The sequence below is a fragment of the Anser brachyrhynchus genome (genome assembly GCF_964034855.1).
Source record: "Anser brachyrhynchus genome assembly, contig: SCAFFOLD_472, whole genome shotgun sequence".
NCBI classification, from domain to species: Eukaryota; Metazoa; Chordata; class Aves; order Anseriformes; family Anatidae; genus Anser; species Anser brachyrhynchus.
The window spans coordinates 49,052-56,713 of NW_027664099.1; the positions used below are offsets into that span (position 1 = coordinate 49,052).

Here is a 7,662-nt window from a genome sequence, read left to right on the forward strand (position 1 = left end):
TGTGATAAATGTACAAATGTAATAAACTGCCCCCCCCCCGCAAGAAATGGAGGCGTCCGAGTGTTGTGTTGGGGGGGGGGACTCGGGGGGGGGGGGGGCCCTTTTTTGGGGGGGGACCCATGGGGTTGGGGGGGGCCTGGCGGGAGGGAAGGGACCTCGGGGCGGGGTTGCGGAGCGGGGGGACGGAGCTGACCCCCCCCAAGCCCGTGACCCCCCCCATGAAAGCGCCCCCCCCCAAAATCGCTGCTTTTCTCCCCAAAAACAGCTGCACCCCCCCCCCTTCCCCGCTAAATGCTGCGCCTGCCCCTTTAAGAGGCTGCCCCTCTCCCTGATATCCCCGCCCCTCCTCCCCCCCCTTCGGCCAATCGCCGCGCGGCGCGCCGAGCTCCCTCCAATAAACCCGCGGCCTCCGGCGGCGGCACCCAATGGGAGGCCGGCGGTGGGCGGGGCGAGCGGCGGCGGGCGGCCAATGAGGGCGAGCGGCGGCGGCCGCCGCGGCCATGGCGGGGCCGGGCGGGGCCGAGGTGGTGGAGCTGAACGTGGGCGGCAGGAGGCGCGTGAGGGGCCGGGACCCCCCGGGGACCCCCCGGGACCCTCCCGGGGCCCCCCCGGGACCTGACACCCCCCCCCCCCCGTGCTCCCCCCCCCGCAGGTTCAGCACCTCCCGGCAGACCCTGACCTGGATCCCCGACTCCTTCTTCTCTAGGTGGGGGGGGGGCGGGGGGGTCCTGGGGGGGGCGGGGGGGGGGGGGGGGTCCGGAGGGGGCTGGGGGGGGTCCTGGGGGGGGTTGGGGGGGTCCTGAGGGGTTGGGGGGGGGTCCTGAGGGGTTGGGGGGGGTCCTAGGAGGGGTCCGGGGGGGGGTTCCGGGGGTCGTGGGGGGGCCGTGGGGGGCCGTGGGGGGGGGTGCTGAGGGGCTGGGGGGGGGGGGGGGGGTCGGGGGGTCCTGAGGGGGGTCGGGGGGGGGGGGTCCCAGGAGGGGTTGGGGTTGGGGGGTCTTAGGGGTCCTGGGGAGGTTGGGGGGGGGGGTCCTGAGGGGCTGGGGGGTTCCAGGAGGGGGTTTGGGGGGGGTCTCAGGGGTCCTGGGGGGGTCCTGAGGGGTTGGGGGGGGGGTCCCAGGAGGGATCCTGGGGGGATGTGGGGGGGGGGGCGGGGGGGGGTCCTGAGGGGCCGGGGGGGTTCCAGGAGGGGTTTGGGGAGGGGTCTCGGGGGTCCCGAGGGGATCTGGGGGTGTTGTAAGGGGCTGGGGGGGTCCCATGAGGGATTTGGGGGGGGGGGTCTGGAGGGTCTTGGTGAGCAGGGGGGGGGGTCTCGAGGGGTCCTGAAGGGGTCTTGGGGGTCCTGAGGTGGGCTCGGGGGGGTCGTAAGGGGTTGGGGGGTGTCCCAGGAGGGATTGGGGAGGGGTCGTGGGGGGGTCCCAGGAGGGGTTGGCGGGGTATCTAAGGGCTTGGGGGGCTGTTATGGGGAGCTGGGGGGGGCTGGAGGGGTCTCTGAGGGGCTGGGGGGGGGTTCTCTGGGGCCGGGGGGGGGGGGGCGCTGACCTTTGTTCCCGTCCCCCCCCCCCCCGCAGCCTCCTGAGCGGCCGCATCTCCACCCTGCGCGATGAGACGGGAGCGGTGAGCGCCCCAAACCCCCCTCCCCCCTTACCGAGACCCCTCCCTAAGCCCCCCCTCCCATTTTCATGCCCCCCCCCCTCATTTTTATGCCCCCCCCCCAGATCTTCATCGACCGCGACCCCACCGTCTTCGCCCCCATCCTCAATTTCCTCCGCACCAAGGAGCTCGACCCCCGCGGCGTCGCCACCCCCCTGCTGCTGCACGAGGCCCAGTTCTACGGCATCACCCCCCTCGGTGACGCCCCGGGGGGGTGGGGTCACGGTGACATGGGGCGGGGGGAGAGGGACACGGGACACGGACTCACGTCGTCCCCCCCCCCCCCTTTTTTTTTTGGCCCCCCCAAAGTCCGCCGCCTGCAGCTGCGCGAGGAGCTGGACCGCTCGTCCTGCGGCAGCGTCCTCTTCAACGGCTACCTGCCGCCTCCAGGTGACTTGGGGGGGGGTGGGGGGGACACCAAGGGGTGCCACCGGTCCTCAGGGTGGTGACGCCGCCCCCCCCCCCCCCCCCACCGCAGCCCTCCCGGCCAAACGCCGCAGCCGGCACAGCGTCGGGGGGCCGCGGCCCCCCGGGGAACGAGCGCCGGTGCGCCGCAGCAACACCATGCCCCCCAACCCCGGGCACGCCGCCGGGCTCCTGGGGCGCCTCGGGGACGACCGAGCCCCCCCCACGGGTAAGGATGGGTGACGCCGGGGTGGGTGCCACCCCCCCCAGGGTGCCACCGAGCCCGGTGACACCCCCCCCCCGCGTTGTCCCGCAGCGGGTGACGCCGGCATGGTGCGCGTGGTGTGCGGCCACCACAACTGGATCGCCGTGGCCTACGCGCAGTTCCTCGTCTGCTACAGGTGGGTGCTTGGGGTGGGGGGGGGGGGGGAGCACCCGGGGGCGTCCCCGCCGTCCCCTCAGCGTCCCCGACGTCCCCTCGTCCTCGTCCCCAGGTTGAAGGAGACGTCGGGGTGGCAGCAGGCCTTCTGCAGCCCGCGGCTGGACTGGGTGATCGAGCGCGTCGCCCTCAACGCCAAGGTCCTGGGCGGCCCCTTGGGCGACCACGACAAGATGGTGGCGGCGGCGTCCTGCAGCGAGATCATCCTCTGGGCCCTGCAGGGCGACGGCGACGGCAGCGAGATCGGTGGGTGGCGCTTTCGGGGACGCCGGGGGACGTCCCCGTGTCCCAACGTGTCACCCCAACGTCTCGCGTCCCGGCACCCAAAGGCGTCTTCCGCCTCGGCGTCCCCGTGGAGGCCGTCTTCTTCGTGGGCAACCAGCTCATCGCTGCCAGCCACACGGGCAAGATCGGCGTCTGGAACGCCGTCACCAAGCACTGGCAGGTGAGCGGTGGCCTTGGGGACAAGCCGGGGGGAGGTGACGCCACCGGGGGGGTCCCTCCTCATCCTCCCCCGCCGCAGATCCAGGACGTGGTGCCCATCAACAGCTACGACGCCGCCGGCACCTTCCTCCTCCTCGGCTGCAACAACGGCTCCATCTACTACGTGGGTGAGGAGGCCCTTGGGGACACCGCGGGGACAACCGGGGGTGGCCCCGGTGGCCCGCGGTGACGGTCCCCGCCTCGTCCTGCAGACGTCCAGAAGTTTCCCCTGCGCATGAAGGACAACGACCTGCTGGTGACCGAGCTGTACCGTGACCCCTCGGAGGACGCCGTCACCGCACTCAGCGTCTACCTCACGCCCAAGAGCAGTGAGCGTCCTTGTCACCTCAAGAGGGGCCCTTGTCACCTCTGTGGGGGGGTCCTTGTCACCCTAGGGAGGCCCCCATCTTCTCGACGAGGTCCTTGTCACCCTGAGGAGCTCCTTGTGCCACCTCCTGGTGTGGTCCTTGTAACCTCGAGGAGGTCCTCATCACCCTGGGGATGTCCCCGTCACCTCGAGGGGGTCCTCGTCACCTCGCAGAGGTCCTTTGCCACCTCCTGGCGTTGTCCCTGTGACCTCAAGGAGGTCCCCGTCACCCTGGGGAGGTCCCCATCACCCTAGGGAGGTCGTCATCACCTCAAGGAGGTTCTTGTCTCTCTATGGAGAATCCCGTCATCTCAAGGAGGTCCTTGTCACCCTAGGGATGTCCCCGTCACCTCGAGGAGGTCCCCATCATCCTGGGGACGTCCTTGTGCCACCTCCCGGCCTAGCTCTTGAGTCCTCGTCACCCCGCGGAGGTGCCACCACCCTGGGGACATCCTGACGAGCTCTTCTCCGAGCCCTCCGCGTCTCAACCAGGAACTGCCGCCCAACTAAGCTTTTTTTTGGGCCGAAAAGCGACCGTTTCGGGTCTCTTCCCAGGCGACAGCGGCAACTGGATCGAGATCGCCTACGGCACCAGCTCGGGCGTGGTGCGGGTGATCGTGCAGCACCCCGAGACGGTGGGCTCGGGCCCCCAGCTCTTCCAGACCTTCACCGTGCATCGCAGCCCCGTCACCAAGATCATGCTGTCGGAGAAGCACCTCATCTCCGGTGGGTGCCGCGGCGACCCCTCGGGGACGCGGGGCACCCGCGTGTGTCCCCCCTCCCCACGTTGTCACCCGTCCCTCGTCCCCCCCCCCCCCAGTGTGCGCCGACAACAACCACGTGCGGACCTGGACGGTGACGCGCTTCCGCGGGATGATCTCCACCCAACCCGGCTCCACGCCGTTGGCCTCCTTCAAGGTCTTGGCCTTGGAGGACGTTGACGGCCACGCCGGCTGCGCCGCCGGCACCGATATCGGTACGGGGACAGGGTGAGGGACGTTGTCCGCGGGGACAGTGTCCCCGCGGGGACACCGAGCCCGGTGCTGAGCCCCCACGGTACCGGCAGGGCCCTTCGGGGAGCGTGACGAGCAGCAGGTCTTCATCCAGAAGGTGGTGCCTGACGCCTGCCAGGTCTTCGTGAGGCTGTCGTCCACCGGAAAGAGGTGAGGGGGACGCTTCGGGGTGCCCCCTGGGGCTTTGGGGGGCCTCCAGTTGGCTTTGGGGGGCACTAAAGGTCTTTGGGGGACCATCGATGGTCATTGGGGTGCCCCAAAGGTCTTTGGGGGACCATCAATGGTCATTAAGGGGGCCCCAAAAGTCTTTGAGGGCCTGGTGATGGCCACTGGGGGGGCCCCAAATGTATTTGAGGGCCCATCAATGGTCATTGAGGGGTCCCAGTGGTCATTGGGGGGCCCCAAAGGTCTTTGAGGGACCAATGACGGTCATTAAGGGGGTCCCAAAGGTCTTTGGGGGGACCCTGAAGGTCTTTGGGGACCCATCAGTGGTCACTGGGAGGCCCCAAAGGTCTTTGGGGGCCCATCGATGGTCACTGGGAGGCCCCAAAGGTCTTTGGGGACCCATCGATGGTCACTGGGAGGCCCCAAAGGTCTTTGGGGGCCCATCGATGGTCACTGGGAGGCCCCAAAGGTCTTTGGGGACCCATCAGTGGTCATTGGGGGGCCCCAAAGGTCTTTGGGGACCCATCAGTGGTCACTGGGGGGCCCCAAAGGTCTTTGGGGGCCCATCGATGGTCATGAAGGGTCTTTGGGGGCCCACCCACGAGCCCGTAGAGGCCCACTAAGACCTTTAGAGGCCCCCCACAACCCTTTAGGAGGCCCCTCAAACCCTTTAAGCCTCCCCAGCGGCCTCCGAGGGCCCCCGGAGGTCTCCGGGGAGGCCGCCACGGGCCTCCCCCGAGACCTCCGTGTCCCCCCCCCCCTCCCAATCTCCTCACGTGTCGTTCCCCGTCCCTCCCCCCCCCCCCCCCCAAAAAAAAAAAGGATCTGCGAGGTGCGGGCGGTGGACGGCTCGGCCATCACGGCCTTCACCGTCCACGAGTGCGAGGCGTCGCGGCGCATCGGCTCCCGGCCTCGCCGCTGCCTCCTCACCGGCCACGCCAACGGCAGCCTCCAGCTCTGGGACCTCACCACCGCCATGGAGATGCTGGGGAAGCCCCCAGGTAAGGGTGACCCCCCCCCCCCCCCCGCCCCGGGGGGGGTCCTTGTCCCCCCCCCACCTCGCCGTGGTGGCCTCGGCCTCACCGGTGGCCTCCCGTAGAGGGCGGAGGCCCCACGGAGCGGGAGCTGCTGCAGCAGCTGGAGCAGTGCGACCTGGCCCTCGTCCGCACCCCCGAGCTCAGCCCCGCCGCCTCCGTCGCCCCCCCGGGACCCCCCCGGGGCTCCACCACCAGGTACGGACCCCCCCCCAAAAAAAAATCGGGCGGTTTTCCCCCAAAATTTGGGTGATTTCCCCAATTTGGGGTGTCCTCCACCCTCCTCCTACCCGATCTTGGGTGTTCCCCCACCTCCTTCCTTCCCAAATTTGGGTGCCCCCCCCCCCCAAAAAAAAAAATAAACTGGGGGGGGGTCCTCCCCCTAAATTTGGGTCCTCCCCCTAAATTTGGGTGCCCCCCCCCTTCCCAGTTTTGGGCGTTTTATCCCGTTTTGGGTGTTAGAGTTCCCAATTTTGGGGTTTCCCCACCAATTTTGGGTGCCCCCCCCCAGTTTTGGGAGTTCCCCCAATTTTGCCCCGCCCCCCCTAAATTTGGGTGCCTCCCCCTTCCCAATTTTGAGTCCCCCCCCTCCCCCCCCCCCAGTTTTAGGTATCCCCCTCCCAATTTTGGGTCGTCCCTCCCCTTTTGGGTGCCCCCCCCATCCCAATTTGGGGTTGTTCCCCCCAATTTTGGGTTCCCCCCCAGTTGGGTGCCCCCCCCCATCCCAATTTCGGGTTGGTCCCCCCCCTTTCAGGTGCCCCCCATCCCAATTTTGGGTCCCCCCCCCTGTTTGTGTGCCCCCCCCCTCCCACTTTCGGGTTGTTCCCCCCCGTTTTCGGTGCCCCCCCCCACCCCAATTTTAGGTCGTTTCCCCCCAGTTTTGGGTTGTTCCCCCTGGTTTCGATTGTCCCCCCCCCCCCAATTTCATTGCCCCCCTTTTCTCCCCCCCCCCGCACCCCCCCCCCCAAATTTCACCTTGCCCCCCCCCCTCTTCCACAGCCTCCACTCCCAAGGCAGCGACGGCACCCAGGAGAAGCCCCCCAAAGGCGGCGGGGGGGGGGGGCCCCCAACCCCCCCCCCCGCTGCCGCCGCCGCCCCCCCCCGCCGCCCCCCCCAGCTTCGTGGAGCGCTGCCAGGAGCTGGCCCGCGCCCAAGCCCCCCCCACGCCCCCCCGGCCTGGGGGCAGGGGGGGCAAAGCCCCCCCCCCGCCCGCTGCCCCCCCCCCGCGGCCGCTGCCCCCCGACGGGGTCCCCGTGGCCCCCCCGGTGCCCCCCAAATCCCGGCTCAACGAGACCTCGTTTTGAGCTGGGGGGGGGGCACGGGGGGGGGGGCACGGGGGGGGGGGGGGGCTGCCTCTGTGCCCCCCCCTCCCCCTTATGGACTTTGGGATGGGTTTTTATTGGGGGGGGGTCCCCAATTTTTTGGGGGGGGGGGGGGCACTTTGGGGTCCACGTGTCCCCATCACTCAGCAGGGTTGGGGGGGGGGCATTTTGGGGTCCGGGGGGGGCATTTTGGGGTCCCACGGGGGTCCGGGGGGGTCTTTGGGGGTCCTGCCCCCCCCCCCATCATCTTCATCATCATCATCATCATCATCTTTGCCCCCCCCCCAGGACCCCCCCCCCCACTATCCAGGACTCGTTTCCCCGCTTCCCAAGTGCTTTAGGACCCGCCCCCCAAAATTGGGGACCCCCCCCAAAAAAAATTGGGGACCCCCCCCAAAAAGTGGGGACCCCCCCTAAAATTTGGGGTTTGGGGGGGGGGGGGGTCCCGGGGGGGGTTTTGTACCGGTTTCGTGGCGCGGGCGCGGTTTTGTACCCGGAAAGAAATGGGGTGAAAACGGCTGCGGTGCGGTGTCTTTGTGGGGTGGGGGCACCCCAAGCCGCCCCCCCCCCCCCCCGGGTCCCCTATGGGGTTTGGGGGTACCCCTGGGGGATATGGGGTCCTCTGGGGGGGGGGGGGGGCTCCTTATGGGGTCCCTTATGGGGTGTGGGGGCTTCTTCTGGAGTCCCCTATGGCATATGGGGTCACTTGTGGGGTGTGGGGGCTCCTTATGGGGTCCCTATGGGATATGGGGTCCCCTGGGGGGGGGGCTCCTTATGGGGTACC

The 7,662-nt window shown here is 69.4% G+C and overlaps 1 protein-coding gene and 1 long non-coding RNA gene across 2 annotated transcripts; both read left to right on the forward strand.

The window, feature by feature from the left end:
• The first annotated feature begins 385 nt into the window (after positions 1-385).
• SHKBP1 (SH3KBP1 binding protein 1) lies at positions 386-7,395 on the forward strand. The gene is made up of 17 exons (XM_080608483.1): positions 386-553; positions 653-706; positions 1,569-1,614; positions 1,716-1,848; positions 1,960-2,040; positions 2,129-2,284; positions 2,372-2,456; positions 2,550-2,740; positions 2,824-2,939; positions 3,018-3,105; positions 3,190-3,306; positions 3,900-4,070; positions 4,165-4,320; positions 4,411-4,507; positions 5,345-5,523; positions 5,622-5,754; positions 6,556-7,395. Exons 1-17 carry the CDS (start codon positions 501-503, stop codon positions 7,217-7,219), a joined length of 2,520 nt encoding a protein of 839 aa, XP_080464609.1. The 5' UTR covers positions 386-500; the 3' UTR covers positions 7,220-7,395.
• On the forward strand, positions 4,514-5,323 carry LOC308186328. The gene is made up of 2 exons (XR_013944016.1): positions 4,514-4,991; positions 5,074-5,323. It is a non-coding gene; the product is annotated as an uncharacterized lncRNA (long non-coding RNA).
• Positions 7,396-7,662: the final 267 nt, after the last annotated feature.

Excerpts from the sequence above, each read along its gene's own strand:
- SHKBP1 (XM_080608483.1), top strand. The coding sequence starts at position 501 with ATGGCGGGGCCGGGCGGGGCCGAGGTGGTGGAGCTGAACGTGGGCGGC. Across the intron at positions 707-1,568 it reads CCCGACTCCTTCTTCTCTAG|CCTCCTGAGCGGCCGCATCT; the intron begins GTGGGGGGGGGG and ends CCCCCCCCGCAG. Across the intron at positions 2,940-3,017 it reads CCGTCACCAAGCACTGGCAG|ATCCAGGACGTGGTGCCCAT; the intron begins GTGAGCGGTGGC and ends CCCCCGCCGCAG.